The 21,103-nt window shown below is 46.4% G+C and overlaps 1 protein-coding gene across 1 annotated transcript; it reads left to right on the top strand.

Annotated features, from left to right (window-relative positions):
* The first annotated feature begins 8 nt into the window (after nucleotides 1-8).
* LOC9647942 lies at nucleotides 9-2,274 on the top strand. Its single transcript, XM_024686603.1, has 2 exons — nucleotides 9-1,635; nucleotides 1,688-2,274. The coding sequence occupies exons 1-2, from the start codon at nucleotides 122-124 to the stop codon at nucleotides 1,692-1,694; spliced, it is 1,521 nt and encodes a 506-aa protein (XP_024542371.1). The 5' UTR covers nucleotides 9-121; the 3' UTR covers nucleotides 1,695-2,274.
* The last annotated feature ends 18,829 nt before the right edge of the window (nucleotides 2,275-21,103 follow it).

The raw sequence follows: 21,103 nt of genomic DNA, 5'->3' as shown, positions 1-21,103 counted from the left end.
TTAGAGATTTAGGGCTCTTAACGCCTGGGAGCGATCGATCGATCGATCTGCGAGCTAGAGCGCGGCATTTTGGATCGCGCGCCGTCTGGGATCTAGGATTTCGAGGAGCTGCCATGGGATCATGAGCAGGAGAGATGGCTCCTGCTGGAGGCACCCTTCTCAACGCGCGGCTGGAGTGTGCGCCGACTGCCTCAAGGAGCGGCTCTCGGCGCTGAGCCCCTCGGCGGAGGCGCTGGTTCCACACAGGGCGTCCTACAGCGACAGGAGCTCGGCATTCGGGTTTGTAGCGCTAGATAGGAGGAATGCCGCGGCTAGCCGGCCAGGGATCGCGGATTATGGAGGCCAGCGCCAGCAGCAGCTCGTCTCACCGCTACTCTCGGATGCCTACTTGCGGAGGTCCAAATCTTGGTCGCATTGGGAGGGAAGTAGCGGCGGCGGCGGCGGCGGCGGCGGCGGCGTTGTCATGGGCGGCGCCTCCAACGCCGCCCGGGGGAACAACCTTCCCTTCGGCAACGGGAATGGATTCGCCGGGAGGAAGTCCGATGCCGTTCTTGACGACTGGACCCGGCAGAGGTTCTTCTCGATCTTCGCCAAGGACCAGAGCCAGCAGAAGAAATCGTCGTCGGCTTGCGCCAGCAACAACAGGAGCACGCCGCAGCGCTTCTATGGCGGCGCTCCACCGCTCGCGTCTGGGATGAGGAGCGGCGGCGGCGGCGGCGGCGGCGGCGGCCATCGCTGCCTCGCTTCTTCCAAGGTAGACTATCAAGGTGAGGGTCTTAGTTCTAGCGCAGCAGCTGGGTTAGAGAGTGGGAACTCCTCGTCCGCCAAGAAGACTTCGTCATGTAAGTCATCCGCATGGTGGTCTTCGCTGGTGACAACTTTCAGGAAATCCAAGCCAAGGCCTTCTCCCGAGACCGAGCCAGCAGTAAGCAAGAAGAAATCCACGAGCACCGGCAGCAGCAGCCTGGCCGGCTATTTCAACCGGGCGAGGAAAGAAGAAGCCAAGTATGTGAACTTGGCAAAGGGTCGAGCTTCCCAGCATAGCCCAAACTGGAAGCAGCAGCACCCACAACAACAACAGCAGCAGCAACACAGCAATCCATCGTGGATCTCATCGCCACTGCGAATTTTCAAGCACGGTGCGAGCTCTAACCACGGCAAGGCCAAGAAGGACGCGGCCAACCGGATCAGCTCGTCTTCCTCGCAGCAAGCTTGCGACGCTCACCACCACCAACAAAACCAACAACACCAGCAGGAAAACACCGTCGACAGGCACTCGAGCTCCGAAGAGCCGAGCTCCTGGAGCATTCCATCGTCGGTGGAGCTGAAGAAGCTCCAGGCGGCGACGCCGGCCTACACGGCCTACTACAGGGACTACGGCGCGTGGAGCTTGTCGTCGAGCCCGGTACCGCACAACAGGTGGGGCAACGCTAATAACTGCGCTACCAGGGGAAAGCAGCCGTGGGAGAATCGAGACGTTGTCGCTCACTCTGCGTCGTCACCGTACCACCGACTGGGCAGCAGCACTTGGAACTTTTACTTGACGCCGCTACGGCCTGCCAAAGCGAAGGCCGCCGGCACCGCCACCACCACCACCACCACCACCAGCAGCGCTTCAAAACAACAGAACAACAGGTATTAACTTCTCCAGTCAGCCTTTTAAAATTTCTTCGTTCCTTTGGCTCAGGCAGTAGCAGCAAGCAGGCGACGCGCGACATTTGCTCTCGCTCGCTCGTCTTTTTCTTCTCGGGCCACAGAGAGCGATGCGAGAGCGAGGAGGTCTGGTTGAAAGAGAAGAGATCTGGTCGAAAGCTCAGCGCGGGGTCCTTGTAGGCAGAGAGGATTTGGAGCAAAGGAAGCAGGCAGCAGTGGCAGTTCTCTAAGAGTGCGAAAAGGCTGGAAGAGAAAGAAGCGAGGGATGAAAGTATAAAGAGGCAAGAGGGACGAGCTCGTCCTCTCTCTGGTCGCTCAGCAGGTCTCTCAGGTCTCTCAGGCCTCTCAGGCCTGGCGGTGGAATGGATGGATGGATTGATGGACGAACAGCATTTAATCTGCGCCTGGCAGCAGAGTGGTGGTGGTGGTGGTGGTGGGATTGGCATCTCATGGCAGTTGCAGTGAAGACAAATGTTTCAAAGGTGGACACAGAAAGAAAGAGAAATGTTTATTGTCATGAGATGTTTGGAGAGTTTTTTGACGAGACTGCCTGCGTCATAAATGCCAAACAAGGGTATTTGCAGCCTCCTATAGCAATTGAGGAAGGTAGGTGGTGAAATACATGAGTAGATCATAATGCATTCATTGCATTGTGGTCTCATGGGTCTCTGGAAAACATGTATTATTACTAAAATGTAGTTTCTCACATTACCAATGTTGCCATGGGAAGGTGGGGTTTAACTTTCAAGTGAAAAATGATTTTTGGGTAGATATTTTTTTTAAAAGGCTAACCTAACAAAAAAAATTTGAAATGCAAAAACTTTAACAATTCTTCTCTCCTCCTTTATCATCAACAATTTGTGGCTTTTGTTGGCTAATGGGGATAGTTCTTACTGCAGTGGTTCTAAGATTTCTCATTTGTTATTGATTTTTCCCTTAAAGGATGCTAGTATAAGACCTTGGAGGTGTTAAGAGCAAACTAAAGGTTTTATTTTGTTATCTGTAAAATGCCTAAGAAAGAATAAGCATATTTTGAAAGGATATTTTATTTTATTACTCTTTAAGAAAAAGGGCTACATGAAAGTGCATCCTAATGATGTAGTTCGTTGTTTGAGCTATATTCTATCAGGACTGTTCTGACCACCACCAATTAGAACTATGCTTAATAAAACTTGTTATTTTTAGGAATCTTTTGATCTAATCATTGTTAAACTCTGAAAAATGCATGTTTGTGTTCCTTGCTAAGACAATTTAGCACATAGACAAGGGTTACATCAAGCTTTGTCAATAATCACTAACAAACCAAAATGTTTCATCAACCAAGCCTTTTCTAAGGAGGCATGACCTAGAGCTAAATAACAAAGATAAAAGATGTTTAACTTTGCCTAAACTATACTATGCCAGTTTTCTAAAGCCTTTTGCACTGACCTTTACCCTTAAATTTACTAAGTATTAAACCTTAAGTGTCTTAGTGATAGTGTCTAGATTTGCTAATTTGGCATATCTATAGAATGTAAATATTGTCTTGAATACAATGGTGTTAGTCTTGTGTCTAAATTTGCAATTTAGTGCTATTCAATATTTAATAAGTTTCAAGCTCAAAAGTTCTAAATATATAGTAGGGATAATGGGTAAGTTGGGATAGTTGACCAATCTAAAGCATAATCTAACTTTTGCTTGTGTGTCTGTCTTTGTTTTGCATTTGGATTGAGTCTAAGCTCAAATTCCACACTATGCTAGTTAGTAGTATGCCAAAATAGTGTCAATCTCTATTTAGCTCTATTTTGCATGTTAGTCTTGACATTATGATGTTAGATGCTTTAAGACTGTTCTAAGTCACTCTATACTCCTGTCCCTTCGCTTTTTTGGGTTGTACATTTGATAGTTGCTCTGTGCTCTGGTTCTTTCACTCTTTGGCTCTATGTGTAGAAGTTTGGTTTTGTTCCTTCATTCAGTGGTTTAAGGGTTTGAAATTTAGATCTTGCTCCACTATCTTTAAACACATGGCATATGGCATATAAAATGTGATATGTGGTTATTTTATGGTTAATCACCATAGGGTAAAATGGTATTAGATGATGAGTCTTAGCGAATACTATTAAATGAGATTGGGCAATTAATTTTGTTATATATATAGAGATGAAAACGATGATTCAAGTAGGTACATGTTTTGATGTTATAACTTCGCATTCGTTTTTGGATTTTGGTTACCTTTTTGTACTATAGTGTATGAGCTTGCACTTAGGCTCATTAGATGGATTGAGATGTTTAGTTTGCATATTAATATGCAATTAAGAGTCCCTATTTGGATGCTTATTAGTTATAATGGTCTTACAAGTGGTGAGTCATGGGACGGATGTAAGCCACAAATTTTTCCTTTCCAATTTGCCAGCTCACCTCGTCTATCTGACCAACACTACCTTGGCTTTTGCTAAGTTCCCTTACCAAGGTTCCCACCTATTATACCAGCTCCTACTTGGTCCTACTTAGTTTCAGCTACTTGTTGCACGAGCAATGGAGCGTTAGCCATCTATCCACGGATTCCCAAATCTCTCCCAATCCCCCTCCTTAGGTTAGACTGGACTTAATGTTCGGCTACACTCCCCGCAGGCATAAGCAGCCTAGCACACCAAGCTTCTAGGTTCTTAACTTCCTTTGGTACAACAAGATTTGATCATGGGACCCTTTAAATCCCAAGCCTTGGGTGCAACACTTGCTTCGGGACACCGGGGCGAAACACCGTGGCCTAACAGCTCGGTATGGGTACCTTTACCCCCCAACTTCTATCCCGAAGGGAAGGCCCAAGCCCCTAGGAAGGGCAAGGACCAATGAGCCGCAAGGTACTCAAGTGGGGCACCACTCCACATGAGCCGAGAGCACTGCAGTCGGTTTTCCTTTCGGGAGTGGGAGCTGCTCTTGAGCACTTCCTGGGGTGGCCCCTCCGGCACCACCCAAGTCCATGCTCACTCCCACCCAAGGCCCCTCGGCCCCAGTCTCAATCTCAAGTTAGTTTGGAAGCACCACTGGAGAGTTCTTTCAAGACTGGTTCTTGGACCTCACTGCAGCCCCCCCCCCCCGGGAGACGCACGCTTTGGGCTTTCACCCCTTGACCTGTATTAGTACTCGGACTCAGTCTCGGACTCGATCTTGGACTCGATCTTGGGCCTGACTTCGGACTCGGTCTCAGACTCGGTCTCGGACCCGATCTCGGACTTGACTTCGGACTCGACCTCGGACTCGGTCTCAGACCCGATTCGGATCTCGGACTTTGTTTCGAACTCGGTCTCAAACTCGGTCTCAAACTCGGTCTCCGATTCGGCCTCGGACTCGATCCCGGACTCTATCTCAAACTCAGTCTCAAAGTCGGTCTTGGATTCGATCTTCAACTTGGTCCCATCCGATGAACTTTTTGTCATTTCGGTCATGCTTTCGGGGATCCATTAGCCTACGACACCTCGGGGAGTTGATTCATTACAACTCCACCACCCATAGAAGAAGTTCAATGCCCACATCGAACGTCTCTTTTTATCCTACGACTTGTTGACCATATCTCCGGGGGCATCCCCCCACTTAGTGGTGTGCCTAAGTTAGCCTCCCCGGCCAAGAGCTCATGACAACAGAATATAGATGTCCCTATACTCCTCACCTGACCACACCCTAGTATGGGGTCGGGACTTGAACCCAGCCTTGCTTTACTAGGGGGTTGGGACTCGAACTCAACCTCCATAGAATACGTCTACGGATTCAACATCCCTGTGGGGAGTCGGGTGTAGTTCTCTATGCTTGGTCAACCTAGCTAACCCATGCTAATTAGCTTACCTTTGGCACGCCTTCAGGTCCTAACATATGCCATTGCTTAACTTAACAAATTGATATTTTAATTGAACTTTGCATAAGTACATAGAGTTTTGCCTTGCAGAAATTCCTCCACTAGATCTCGCGCGTTCGCTAGGTTCTCCTCCAGTTCCCATGTTGCTTCGCAATGTGGAAATCCTTTCCACTAACTCTCTCATCTCGTGTCTTTGTCGCTTGCTCTTGTGCACATTGAGGATGGCCTCGACTTCATATTCCTATTCCCCTTGGATAACCTCAGGTAAAGGTCTTACTTGGTCCTTGCGAAGCGGATCCTCAAAGTATGGCTTGAGTAAGTTCACGTGGAACACTGGGTGCATCTTCCCCATCTCTCGAGGAAGTCGGAGATGGTAAGCCACTTTACCGATTCGTGCCTTAATCTCATAAGGCCCCGCGAACCTGCTTAAGGAACTCAAGATCAATTCATTTACAGGAATATATACATTTTTACCTTTGGGTCAACTTTCGGTTGATCCCACTTGGTAGCCTGAGGTTCTTGATGTTCAGCCACACCTTCTCCCTAGCTTGGAACTCTACATCCCGGCACTTCTAGTTCGCGTACTTGGTTTGCCTTTGTTGAGCCCGTTCCAAGGAATCCCTCACTAGATTCCAAATGTTAAGTCTTTCCACCGTGAATGCCTCCACTGCGGGTAACTCTCCATGATACTCGGCCACGCCGAGTTCCACAGCTTTCAATAGCTCACCCATTGATGACTTCCCATGGACTCACCCTGATATTCAAATGTGGTGAGTTGTTATAACACATTTCCGCAAGTCCCAAATGACTTACCCAATCGGTTTAGTCTCCCGAGACATAGCATCGCAAATAATCCTCCAGCTGCCTATTCACCCTTTCCGTTTGTCCGTCTGCCAAGAAGTGTTAGTGCTGTCAAACTTGACTTAATACCCAATACCTGTCTGTGGGTGATAGGCTGTGCTGAATTTCAATTTGGTGCAATACTGTTCCAGAAGAGTTCTCTAGAACCTACTGGTGAAGATCTTATCTCGATTTGAGATAATCTCTTCTAGCCTTCCCCGCACTCGAACCACTTGTTCGAAGAACAACTTTGCCACACCTTCCGCATCCACTTCCATTGTGGTGGGTATGAAATGTGCCATCTTAAAAAATCGATCCACCACCACGAATATCGCATCAAACCCCTCACTTGGGGGGAGTCCCGTGATGAAGTTCATCGTAAGACATTTCCACGGACGATCTGGAATTGGGATGCTTTGTAACAAACCCCCACTAGCCTTAGTCACGGCTTTGACCTGCTGACATGTGGGACATGTCTTTACATAGTGTTGGACGTCTTTAGCCATATCTAGCCAGTGGTACTTCCTCTTGAGTAAGCCTATTGTCTTGGGCACTCCGTCGTGTCCCGCAAGAGGTGCATCATGACACTCTTCTAAGGCTACCTTCTTTAGTTCCCCTTCTAGAACATACACCCTCGTTTGTTTATAATAGATGAGTCCATTACGTTCTGCATAGCCCATTTTCTCTTCTGTTGGCAGCTCACATCTCTGGTGAGCTTCCTATGCCTCCAGATTCCTTAGTAACACTTCTTGTGCTAGACCATCGTTCTCATATGTTGTCCGCACATCATCCCAAAAGGTTACTGTCGCGCTGGATATTGCCAACTTCAAGCTCGCTTTTCGACTTAGCGCATCTGCCACGATGTTGCTCTTCCCAGGCTTGTACAGAATCTCACAATCAAACTCGGCTAAAGCATTGGCCCATTGACCTTGTTTCCCCCCCAGATCGGGCTGTGACAAGAAGTGTTTCGTTGCCACATTTTCCGTGTAAACCTTGAAGTGTCTCCCAAGGTAGTATTGCCACTCCTTGAGCGCATTGACCACCGCAAACAATTCTTCTCATGGGCAAGCCAAGCACCACAAGACTGGTTCCTGGACCTCACTATCCCTACTATACTTTTGGAACCCCCTGCAGCCCCCCCCCCCCGCCCTGGGAAACGCACGCTTTGGGCTTTCACCCCTTGACCCATATTAGTACTTGGACTCGGTCTTGGACTTGATCTCGGACCCGATCTCGGACTCGACCTTGGACTCAGTCTCGGACCCGATTCAGATCTCGGACTCTGTCTCGAACTCGGTTTCGAACTCGGTCTTGAACTCGGTCTCCGATTCGGCCTCGGACTCAATCCTAGACTCTATCTCGAACTCGATCTCAAAGTTGGTCTTGAACTTGATCTTCGACTCGGTTCCATCCGATAAACTCTTTGTCATTTCGGTCATGCTTTCAGGGATCTTTTAGCCTACGACACCTCGGGGAGTTGGTTCCTTACAATGGATAGTGGTGAAGCAATAAACCATTTTATCTAAGCATGTTATTGAAGGCTTAAGTTGCAATGCTCAATTATTTTCCAGGGAACCTTATTATTGTTCCTTGAATAGCTTGGTGTTGGATTAATTTTAAGTTTAGTCGGATGAAGAGTGGAGACAGGACGATGTTGGTTGACTCTTGAAAGTTTACATTCTTAGACTGAAAGTCATTCTTTCTTTAGAATGAAAATTTTTTTCTATAAATTTTTCTTAAACTTTTCCAATTGTTGATTTGTTGATCATTTGCTCAAAAAACATGCCATTTTGTAAGCTAATACAAACTAGTGAAGGGGTTGAAGTTGAGTTTAGTTGGGTTAGACCTTTGTAGTTAATTTGTGTGATACAACTTAAAAGGGAAGCTAACTTTTGGGGCTAAACTAATCGAGTTGGATAGAGTCTAAAGTTTGTGTAGAAAAATAGTTGTTACACTTTTCTAGAAAGGTGACCTTTGTGTCTTTCTTTTGTAATATTATACTTAGTGGTAGATTGCACTTGCATTTCATTACACTTTATAAGAGTAGTGAGCTCTCATTGATTCTGATGTGGTATTAGTAGCTTTGTGCCTTAGCTGAAGATAGTGATGTTCAACTTAATTGTTTGAGGTTAAGATGTTAGTACTTGTACTATAGTTTTATCTATAAAGAAGTTGTGTACTATATGAGTTCATCTTATAATCTTCACATTAGTTTTGATAGAGTGTTGGTTATGCATAGTTAGCTTCTCCAAGGCATGCTTATGTGAGACACAAAATCCCTAGGCCCCAAAGTGGAGCCGGAAAGGGTGCCACGTGGTAGTGGCCGAAGCGAAAGCCAAACGAGTGTAACACATTTGGACTACAAGCTCTGACTTGGAAGGTCGAGAGCGGGAGTGGAACTCCCAACAAAGTGCTCAAGGAGCAAGCACGAAGCGAGCAATAAGCAAGGCTCCAAAAGGGGACCCAAAAAGGACTAACACATGACATGTGGAAGTGTCCGAGATGGAGTCCAAGGCGGACCCGAGTTGGAGTCTGAGATGGAGTCCGAGATGGAGTCCGATATGGAGTTCGATATGGAGTCCGAGATGGAGTCCGATATGGAGTCCGAGATGGACCGAGATGGAGTCCGAGATGGAGTCCGAGATGGACCCGAGATGGAGTCCGAGAAGGACCCGAGATGGAGTCCGAGATGGACCCGAGATGGAGTCCAAGATGGACCCGAGGTGGAGTCCGAGATGGAGTCCGAGATGGAGTCCGATATGGAGTCCGAGATGGAGTCTGAGATGGACCGAGATGGAGTCCGAGATGGAGTCCGAGATGGACCCGAGATGGAGTCCGAGAAGGACCCAAGATGGAGTCCGAGATGGACCCGAGATGGAGTCCGAGATGGACCCGAGGTGGAGTCCGAGATGGAGTCCGAGATGGAGTCCGAAATGGACCCGAGGTGGAGTCCGAGATGGAGTTCGAGATGGAACCGAGACCAGGACCGAGACCGAGACCGAGACCGAGACCGAGACCGAGTCCGAGTCCGAATCCGGGACCGAGACCGAGACCGAGTCCGAGTCCGAATCCGGGACCGAGACCGAGACCGAGTCCGAGTCCGAGTCCGAATACTAATACAGGCAGTTGGGTGAAAGCCCAAAGCGATCGTCCCCCAGGGGGGGGGCTGTGGGGGGTTCCAAAAGTATAGTAGGGAGAGTGTGGGGGTTGGAGCCCAGTGGAGCCAGTTTGGCCAGGAAAGGCCAGTTTGGCCCAGGAAGGCCAGACCCAGTGTTGGGTGAGGAGCTGACCACTGGGAAGTCCAAGACTAGAGTGAACACGGACCGACAAGCGGGGTAGCTTGGTGAAGTGTTCAAGAGCCGGCTCTAGTTCCCCCGGGAGATCGACTGGCCGATGCTCCCAGTCCAAGTGTGGGTGGCACTACCTACTTGGATACCAGGCGTGGCTCAACGGAACCTCGCTCTAAGCCCATGGCTAGAGCACCCAAGGGCAGAAGGCGGGGAGAGTACCCAGGTGGCTCGCGTAAGGCCACAGTGTTCCGAAATGTTGTCCCAAAGGCCCAGACTGTGGAAAGGAAGAGGAGCAGTCCTCTGGGGCAGTGACCAAGGACGCAGTCGTGTGGTGAGGAAGTCCCAGAGGACCGTGGGACTTAGTGGTCGGGCCTGTGGGCCTCGATCCATGACCACTCACGAATGGTTTGCCTAGTCTTGGAGAGCTAAGACTGTGATGCAAGTGGTATTGGACTACCAGTGTGGCAAAGGTGATTGGGCATGGCCTTAGCATAACACGCTGCCATGTCGGTGGTACCTTTGAGGGTCGGTCATGGGATCGGACACGTGGAGCACTTGGACCAAGTGCAAAGTTGAGTGGCATGGATGCCATTCTCGGGGCTAGCAAGTCCCAAGTCCTGAATTGGACTTATGGAGGTTGTGAATGAAACTCCTCCAAGTGGTCAGAGGTGTGGTTAAGTGACTAAAGTAGAATGGAAAATTTAGTCGCTTACAGCTTAGAGATATTAGTTAGTCATGTTGGTAAACTTATTGCAATTCAATTGGATTCAAGAGATCATTTAATTTATGCTTGTTTATGTTCTTATTTCTTGTATTTAAAATATTACCTCCATGTTAGACAAGTATATAACTCAATGGTATGAGTTTAGTGTTTCTGTCTTGTGAAAAACAAATTGAAGAGTAATTGTTGGTTGCTTTACAACTAGTGATTCCTTATAAACTTCATTGAAGACTTTTGACATTTGTTTTGCTCAATGAAGATTTATCAATGATAGACTTGCTTTTCCAAATGGTGTTGTTGAGGATCTTATTGTTAAACTTTTTTGGTTGTTCCATATTGGTATATCGATTTTACCTTTGTCAATGTCATTTGGTTGCATTTAGTCCATAGTGTTGGATTTTATAAAGTCTTGGACGTGGTGAATCACTCCTTGATAATGTGTTATCTATTATATTAGACTCTATGAGAGTAGTGAGCTATCATTGACCCTAATTTAGTTTTGGTAGCCTTATGCCTTGGCTGAGAATAGTGATGTCCAATTTCGGATTTAATTATTTTTGGATACTAACTAAAGTATCTTTGACTTTAGTGAGCTTAGTTGTTAAAGAGTTTTAAGTGGTGATTTATTTTTGTTTTCTTCTAGCTTAGTGTTGATGGCATTAAAGTGATGCTTTGTCATTAACATTATTGATATTGAGATTCGAGTGAAATAAGATGTCTCTCCAAGAATTGATATTGAGTTTTATTAGTCTTGATATAGGTAGTGTTGATGATTTGTCTATAGCTTTATATTATTTGGCATTTGTGCATTTTTTACTTAGCAAGTGTTCAAAAGAATTATTATTAACCACTTACTCTCGTAAAGTTAGTATAATCATGAATAAATCACATTTCAAAGAAAAGCCAAAGCTCAACCCTACTAAATAATTTCATATAGAATATAATTAACTTAAACTTGCCATTCTAATATTGAAGTGATTAAATTCTTATTGGATTTGAGTTAAGAATATATCGATCATTGATGATTTTTTCTTGTGCTTGCTAGGAAGTGAGTTATGTCTTGATATAGAAAATAGATTTATAAAGGATTGTTTGATGATCACTTATTGAACATAATTTTATTTTGCTGTCGCGAATGTGACTTCAGGTATCGAAAGTTACCTGTCGGCTAGTCCTTACGGACACTCTTACCTTACTGCCACGATGGCAGGAGGTCGGTATTGCTGGACCCGTTATCAGTTTCCCACTTGAGCTAGTTGAGAAACTGGTCAATGACCATGAACTTAGATTGGATAAACATAAGGTAGGAACCCTATGTGTTTCTTGCTGAGCATACTCGGCCTGGTTTGAGAAACGTGAGTCATTGGCTTGCACTTGCTAGTATCAAGAACCCCCGCAATATTGAGATTGGTCCCTCAATATCGCTAGATGATAGCTTACCGTGTCTGCCAAACACCCTCGCTATCATGCCCTTTGTGTTAGTCTCATTTCGGTCCCAAATGCTATTTATGGAAAGTGTCCAGATTTGCTCATTTGGCATATCTACGAAATGTAGAGATTGTCCTGAACACAACGGTGTTCGTCCCGTGCCCAAATTCGCAATCTAGGGACATTCCATATTTAGTAAGTTTCGAGCTTGTCCCAGAGACTAACTCCTGATACTAAGGGAGGCTTGGGGTGAAAGCCCAAAGCGTGTGTTCCTCAAGGGGGGGGGGGGGCTATGGGGGGTTCCAAATGTATAGTAGGGATAGTGGGTAGGTCGGGCATGGCCGACCAACCTGAGGCATAGTCTAGCTCCCGCTTGCGTGCCTGTCCTTGTTCTGTGTCCGGCTTGGGTCTAAGCCCAAGTTCCATTCCATGCTAGTTGGTGGAGTACCCATGTCCTCGCGTTAGGCCACCGGTATGCTGAAATAGCGCCAGACTCCGTTTGGCTCCGTTTTGCGTGCTGGTCCTGGCATTGGGATGCTGGTTACTCTAGGACTGTTCCAAGTCGCTCCGGGCTCCTGTCCCTTCGCTCCTTGGGCTTTATGCTCGGGAGTTGCTCCGTGGTTCGGTTCCGTCACTCCTTGGCTCCATGCTTGGGAGTTTGGCACCGTTCCTTTGTTCAGTGGCCCAAGGCCTTGAACTTCAGGTTCCTATGGACACGTGGCATGTGACACGTGGCATCTGTCACGTGGCACAAAGAGGGTTTAGGTTCCGCTTCGTGGTGTTATCCTATGGTAAATCACCATAGGATAAAGGGTCAAACGCTACATTTGGTATCAGAGGATGAGTCTCAGCGAGTACTATTCAATGAGATTGGGCAACTAGTCTCGTTGCATACGCAGAGATGAAAACGATGAACCGAGTGGGTACACGTTTGGTGCAAGGGGTTCACATTTGTTCCTTGGGTATGGATTTGGTTGCCTTGTTGTACCGTGTGATGTGAGCTTGAGCTTGGGCTCACAAGAGGGATTGAGTTGTTCCGTTTGCACGAGTTTAAGCTTGGACTCGTGAGTGAGGCACATTAGCAACTCAAGGTTACACTTTGAGTTGGCAGGATTAATGTTAGCCTATCGGTGGTTCCATGAGTTGTTCCATGTACCGTGAGTGAAAGCAAACTTTCCCTGGGTTTGCTATGAATAGCAAATAAGCTGGTCCGTAGCTGTTTAGCACGGCACTAGTAGATCCTTCCTAGGCATGATTACAAGTGAATCAACCAAGACTTTAGGGATTACTCTATTGGTTCAAGTAGTCATTGTCGTGCTCTCTCATAAACTTTTCTTGGATTAGACTGAAGGCAGTGCGAAAGCAAGCTTGAGGTTTGGTCAAAGATGAGACCGAAAAGAGAGTCGTCGGGGACGAAGGATCAAACATGTAAATCATCTTCTCTTCTTGGAGAGATGATTTGCAACGAGATGTGACTCATTGCTTGTGTTCACATTATGCAATCAAGAGTCCCTACCTTGATGCATATTGGAAATGATGGTCTTACAAATGGTGAGTTGTGGGATGGATAGCAGTGAAGCGCTAAACCATTTTGTCTAGGCTTGCTATTGGAAGACTTGGGTTACAATGCTCAATTCTTTTCCGGGGAACCTAGCTATTGCTCCTTGAGTAGCTTGGTGTTGGGTTAAGTTTTGAGTTTGGTCGAAAAGCGAGTGGCATGAGCTTGTCCGTGTTGTGAACAAAAGTTGGTGGTGTTTAGTGTTGTAAGTCTCTATTGGTGGAGTGTGGCATTTATGTTGCATTTTGTTGAATCGAGTTGGCACTTGATGGTCACATAAACCTTTGAAGTAATAACATTGGCATTGCTCGTGGTGTTGCTTGATTGATGATCAAGACATTGTGATTTCCATATCATATCCATGTGATAATGAGCAATGTGTTTACGAAGTTGCTTGGGTAAATGATGATCAACCCCAAAGTGGTTGATGGTGAAGCTAGTCTACTTGCACGAAGTAGCATTGTAGTAGCTTTGACTGGATTCTCGATGGTGGTCCATTATGCTAAGCTTAAGTTGGTTCCTTGTTTCCTTGAGTTTGCCTACTAAGGTGTTGGAAAAGGGTTGTAGCATTTAGTTGCTATAGCTCATTAGTTGATCCGTTAACACTTGGAGTAGATTGTTGGATGGAGAAAATGTGTAGTTGGGGCATTAACATCACTAGCACTTGTGTTAGTGGAAGTGGCATTGTTACTTCGAGTGATAAGGAATTTTCCTTAGAGCTTGATTTTCCATGTCATTTTTCTTGTTAGTGTTTTAGCTTCACATTGGATCTTGAAAGTGGTTGAAGAAGAGTGTTAGTGCAATATGGATATCCGAAGATGTGGTCTTCGTGATCAAGCCTTGAATGTTCATTTTGCATTTCACGTTTGTCAGTGTTGGATGTCGGAAGAATGGGTAAAAAAGATGTTCGATGCTTAAGCATACTATGGGTCTTGAGAATTTGTGTTGAGGTGAACTTATGTGAAGTTGTTAGTAGGAGGAAGTTGGTTGAGTCTTGAAAGTTTGAATTCCTGGACTGAGAGTCATTCTTTCTCTAGGATGGAAATTTTCCACAAATTTTCTTAGGCTTCTCCAATGGCTGATCTATTGATCACTTTGTCCGAAAACCTTTCCGTTTTCGTAAGGCAGTACAACTTCAGTTAGCTTAGACCTTAGTATGTAGTTTGTATGATGCAATTCGAAAGGGATGCTGACTTTTGGGGCTAAGACAATTGAGTTGGATAGAGTCTGGAGTTGGTGTAGAAAAGTGGCTGTTGCACTTTTCTAGAAAGGTGACCCTTGTGCCTTTCTTCTAGCGTTATGCTTGGTGGCAGGTTGCACTTTGCATTTTGTAAGACTCTATGAGAGTAGTGAGCTCTCACTGATCTTGACTTGGTCTTGGTGGCCCTGCGCCTTGGCTGAGGATGGTGATGTTCAACTTAGTTGTTTGAGTTTGAGATGTTGGTACCTGTACTATAGCTTTGTCTATAAAGAGGTTGTGTATCGATATGGATCCATCTCATGGTCTTCACTTTAGTTTCAGCTAAGTGTTGATCATGTATAGCTAGCCTCTTCAAAGCATGCTCAGAGCTATTGGCTAAATACTTTGGTGAGCTTATCGTGGTTGAGTTGGATTTGAGTGGTCATTTGGTTTGTGCTTGTTTATGAACTTTTATCTCATACCGGAGGTATCACGTTCATGTTGGATAAGTATATAACTCAATGGCACAAGTTTAGTGTTTAGGTCTTGTGAAGGCAAGTTGAAGGGTGATGGTTAGTTGCTTTGCAACTAATGATTGCTTGTAGACATCGTCGAGGACTGTTTGACACTTGCTTCACTTGATGAAGATTTAGCAATGATGGGCTTGCTTTACCGGATGGTGTTGCGGAGGATCGTGTCAGAAGACTTACATGGGTTTTCTATATTGGCATGTCGACTCTACCTCTGTTGATATCATTTGGTTGTGTTTAGTTCATAGTGTTGGATTTCATTGAGTCTTGGACGTGGTGAATCACTCCTTGATGAAGTGTTATCTGTACCTGAGTATTGTTGAGAGATTGGTCTCGAATACTAAATAAAGTATCTTCGACTTTGGTTAGCTTGGTTGCTAGAGAGTTTTGAGTGGTGATACACTTGTGCTTTCTTCTAGCTTTGTTCTAGTGTTGATGGCATTGAAGTGATGCCTTGTCGTTGACATTGTTGATGTTGAGATTTTAGTGAAATGAGATGTCTCTCCACAAGATTGATGTCGAGTTTCATTAGTCTTAATGAAGATAGTGTTGATGATTTGGCTATGGCTTTGTGTTATTGGCATTCGTACATTTGCTAGTTCGCAACTATGTTGACGTTCAAATGAACTGAGTGGCAAGTTTGAGTTAGTTGTGTTCTAAACGAGGTTATTTAGTAGGGGTTGAGCTTCAGCTTTTCCTTGAAAAGTGATTTAGTTGTGGATAACACTAACTTTATGTTATGATCCGGCGCAAAAAGACAAAGATCTAGTTGCCCTAGACTATGCTACGCCACCTCTTGAGGTTCCTCACCACCCAACCACCCCCGAGCTACCTCAAAAGCTCCACTGCGCCGCTGCTCCACTGTGAGCCCTAGGGTAGGTTAAGTCCCTTACCCTAACATGCCTTAATATACCCTTGAGCCTCCCTTTGACCGACGTTGACCACGTAGTCAAAGCTGGCGCCTAACAATTCTTCCCCCCCAACAAAGTCCTTGTCCCAAGGACGAGTTGTACCGGTGATCACCCTTTCTGGGGAATCCTGCTCAAGCTCCTGGTCCATCTTCCACAGCCGTATACATCAAGGAGGCATTGGGCCCGTCACTCCGAGATAGTACACCTTTCAATTGGCTGACATAAAATACTGGATGAATTTTCACCCCAGCTGGCAGCCGCACCCGATAAGCCGCTTTACCAATGCGCTCCAGCACTTCATATGGACCAGCATATCGATGGGAAAGTTTATCACTCTTCCCTGTCCGTAAAGGCACCAAGGTGTTCCGCCGCTCACTTGACGGAAAGATCACTCGCACAAAGACGAGATCACCCACCTTATATTCCCGGAATTGGCGATGCTCATTAGCAAACTTCTCCGCTCTATCCTGAGCTGCTTGCAAATTCCGTTTGCATACCACCAGAATCTCATCAAGTTCTGTGGCCAGATCAGTTGCCTCGGAATCAAGCTTTTCTTGAACGTCCTTACTCAAATGCAATCCCAACTCCACCGCTGTGCGAGGATGCCTTCCAAACATCGCAAAGTAAGGACTTAGCTTGGTTCCACTGTGTTGGCTATTGTTGTAAGCAAATTGCACCAACGGAAGATATAGATCCCACTGTCCTTGCCTTTGACCAATGCTACAACGTAGCATATCCTCCACCACCTGATTCACACGCTCAGTTTGCCCATCCGTCTGAGGATGATCTCCACTCGAGAGTTTCAAAGTCACTTGCATAGCCTTTGCAAAACTTTTCCAAAATCCACTGGTGAACTTTGAATCTCGATCACTAATGATGTCCTCCGGCAAACCAAAATCAGGAAAAACCTTCTCCAAGTAAACCGCAGCCAAGTCTGAGGCAGTGACAGTCTTCCGAAGAGCCAACAACCGCACATACTTCGTCAACCGATCTACTATGACCCATACTTGCTCCTTTTGCCTCTGTGTTCGTGGCAAACAAGTGATGAAGTCCATAGAGATACTACACCAACGGCTCTGAGGAATAGGTAAAGGTTGCAAAAGTCCCCCCGGCTTCTCCCGTGGCACCTTAACCCGCTGACAAAGCTCGCATGATTTACAATACTTGAGGATATCAGCCTTCATATTCCTCCAATAAAAGTTGCGCTTAATCAACTCATACGTCTTCTTCCCCCCAAAATGACCGGCCTCTGGACGATCATGATAGTGGAATAAAACTTGAGTAATTAACGCATCCACCCGTGGCAAATAGACACGGCCATTGTAGTAGAGAATCCCATCCACCAATGAGAAAGGAGCTTCCATCTGGTCTCGCAAAGAGGCCACCTCAGCATCCTGAGCCTGAGCATGCTCAACCAACTGCCCAAACTCGCTGACCACCTTACTCAAATGATGACAAAATCGTGTTCGTAACGTCGTCACATGACGAACACGAGATAAAGCATCCGCCACCACATTTGATTTTCCCGGACGATGCTCAATAGGAAACTCCCCAAACTCCATGAGTTTGACCATCCAACGAGCTTGCCTAGTGTTCAACTCCTTCTGTGTGAAAAGATACACAAGTGGTTTGTGATCTGTCAACACCACGAACACTGCACCATAAAGATAGTGCCGCCACGTCCGCAAAGCATGAACAATAGAGAGTAACTCTTGCTCATATGTGGAATAGCGTTGCTCCGCGGAATTCAAAGTTCGACTCTCATATGCAATAGGCTGTCCCTCTTGCATGAGAACTCCTCCCAGTGCATAACCACTCGCATCGCATGTCACCTCGTAAGGTTTCGATGGATCAGCAATGCGAAGCACTGGAGCCTCGATCAACAATCGTTTCAGCGCCACAAAACTCTCCTCTTGTGGCGTCTTCCACTCGAATGGCACATTCTTGCGTAACAACCGCGTCAATGGAATAGCCACCTCTGCAAACTTATGCTGGAAACGTCGGTAGTAACTAGCCATACCAAGAAAACTGCGCAACTCGGCCACTGTAGTCGGTGTAGGCCAGTTTTCCACCACAGCCACCTTCCTTGGATCCGTCTTGACACCCTTAGATGTCACAATATGGCCTAGATATTCCACCTCCGACTTTGCAAATTCACATTTGCTCTTCTTCGCATAAAGTTTGCTGTCTCGAAGTAACAAAAGAACCTTGCGCAAATGCACCCTATGCTCCTCCATATTCTTGCTAAAAACAAGAATATCGTCCAAGAAAATCTCCACAAACTCATGAAGATAACGCCCAAATACCTCCGTCATCAACCGAGTAAATGTGGCCGGTGCATTCGTCAAACCAAACGGCATAACGGTAAACTCAAAATGTCCGAAGCTTGTGTTGAATGCCGTCTTGGAGATAGATGCATCATCCATTGCAATCTGATGATATCCACTCCTCAGATCAATCTTGGTAAACACTCGTGCTTCACCAAGCTTGTCTAGGATATCATCCACACGTGGCATCGGCATCTTGTCCTTCACTGTCTTCTTGTTTAAAGCACGGTAGTCAATACACATCCGCATTGAACCGTCCTTCTTCTTCACAAGCAAGACCGGAGCACCAAACGGAGACTTACTTGGCTGAATAAATCCAAACTCAAGTAACTCCTTGACTTGTCGCTGAACTTCTTGCTCCTCCGCATAACTTAACCGAAATGGACGCCGGTAAATTGGCCGCGTCCCCGGCTCCAATGTAATCCCATGCTCCACACCTCGTAATGGAGGCAATCCATGAGGAAGTTCAGATGGAAAAACATCAGAAAACTCATCAAGTACATCCCGTACTGCTGCTTCTCCCCCACACGTGCCTTGGTCCCCCAAGTCACGAACAAACAGCAAGTAACTTGAAAGTGCTTTTCCATTACGACAAGCCCGCTTCAAAGATGTAGCAGAGAGCATAACAACTGGTGGTTGAACGCCCTCGCCAAACCACACATCTTTAACGCCACCATACTCCAGCGAGATACGCTTAATGCTCCACTTTATCTCTGGATCCACCTTCACCAACCATGGCATCCCAAGAATGAGATCCACACGATGGATATCCGCGAGATAAAAAGTCTCCACAAGTGTGGTTTTGCCAACCAACACTTCCAGCCCCTCGACACAAGCATCGAAATGCTGAGCAGAGGTAGCTGCACCTTCCACTGTGTATGGAAGAACTCCACGTGTGTTCAGGCGATGCTCCGCAACAAACTTTGCCGAAACAAAGTTGTCATCGCTCCCACTATCCAGTAAAATCCGCACTGGATCGCCACGGAACACGCCCTCTAGCATTAAAGCTGATTCACGCGTATCCTCAAGCTCCATCTTGTTCCACACACAGTTGAGTTGACGAGCAACGATCGAAAGTCTCTTCCTCCGACCGGAATGGTCGTTCTCGTCATCCTCACGCTGTAAAGCTTGCAACTTTTTAGTATCTGACTTACCGTGAGAAGATGATTGGCCATTCTTTTTGTCCTGCTGCTTGTTCTTCAACTGCGGACAATCAGCCTTGTAGTGTCCAAGTTCGCCGCAATGATGACAACCCTGTCTATAATTCTTCACAAAGAACTTCTGCTTCTTGGACCCCTTTGCATCTGAAGTAGTCACCACCGACTTCAACTTGTGATGCTTGTTCCCATCCTTGTGTCCACGGCGATCATCACGACGATTCTCGACAGAAGGACTCCGCGAACGCTTGCGAGACTTGTGCTTGTCATTGTCAAGGCGACGAGCCGCATCAAAGAGCTCCTCCAAACTCTTTGTAGGCTGAGAATGACGCAAGTGTTGCCGCATACTCTCACTATGGAGGCCATCAATGAAGTAGGACTTGTTCTGATCTGGATCCTTCGTTGGAACACGACTAATCAAGCGAGTAAGCTTCTCAATATAATCCCCGAGCGTCATTTTCCCTTGCTGAAAATGGCGAAGTTCTGTACGAGCATTCTCCACGTCGTAATGAGGGGCAAAACGTAAACGGAAAGCAGCCTCAAACTCATCCATGGTAGACACTGGTGGTTTCTTATCCGCAACACGGGACTCCTCAAGCCAATTCCACCATCGAAGACCCGCATCACGCAAAACCATCGGAATAGCCACTAAAGCCTCTGCATCTGGAGTTCCTCTAGCAGCCAAGAACTTCTTCACATTGGCTAGCCAAGCGAGACACTCGTCCACACCACCATCACCGGAAAAGGTTGGAATCTTGAGTCGATCTACCAAAGAAGGCTTACTTGGAGCGCTACCCCGTCCAGCCTCGAGTGCCTCAACACGCCCACGCATGGTATCCATCATGCCATGCATCTCGTCTTGCATCTCTTGCTGATTTTTATTAAGGGCTCGCAGCTCATGAACCACATCTTGAATGGTCCAAATCTCCGCAGCTTCGTTGACACCATCGTCGGCACCACCGTCGGCACCACCATCGATGATAGGATTCCAGCGTTCAGCTTGGTCGGCCATCGCAACCAATCCTCTGATACCAATGTTATGATCCGGCGCAAAAAGACAAAGATCTAGTTGCCCTAGACTATGCTACGCCACCTCTTGAGGTTCCTCACCACCCAACCACCCCCGAGCTACCTCAAAAGCTCCACTGCGCCGCTGCTCCACTGTGAGCCCTAGGGTAGGTTAAGTCCCTTACCCTAACATGCCTTAATATACCCTTGAGCCTCCCTTTGACCGACGTTGACCACGTAGTCAAAGCTGGCGCCTAACACTTTACGAGATGAAGAGTTAATGATTGATATTGGAATATTTGAATCCTTATTGGATTTGAGTTGGAATATATCGATCATTGATGATTCTTCTTGTGCTTGTTATGATGTGAGTTACGTCTTGCTATAGATGGATTCATGGAGGATCGTTTGATGATCACTTGTTGAGCATAGCTTTGTTATGCTTGGCTTTTGGATTGATGCAAATCTACTCTTCATTAGCTTTGGCATTATGAAGTTTAGCTTATGGAAGTGTTGAGGAGGATATTGTGGGTTGTACCATGATTTCTTTTTAGCATTAAGGTTAGTTCATGCAAGACTCGTGATCATTATTAGGCAAGACTTGGCTATAAGCTTCTTCAAGCTTTTGGTTCCTTGAACTTTCGTGCTTGTGGACCATTGGTTAGAAGTTG

This window comes from Selaginella moellendorffii, unplaced genomic scaffold (genome assembly GCF_000143415.4).
Source record: "Selaginella moellendorffii unplaced genomic scaffold, v1.0 SELMOscaffold_49, whole genome shotgun sequence".
In the NCBI taxonomy this organism is placed as follows: domain Eukaryota; kingdom Viridiplantae; phylum Streptophyta; class Lycopodiopsida; order Selaginellales; family Selaginellaceae; genus Selaginella; species Selaginella moellendorffii.
Note: the sequence above shows the minus strand (reverse complement) of the source record. Positions and strands in the feature narration are given on the sequence as shown.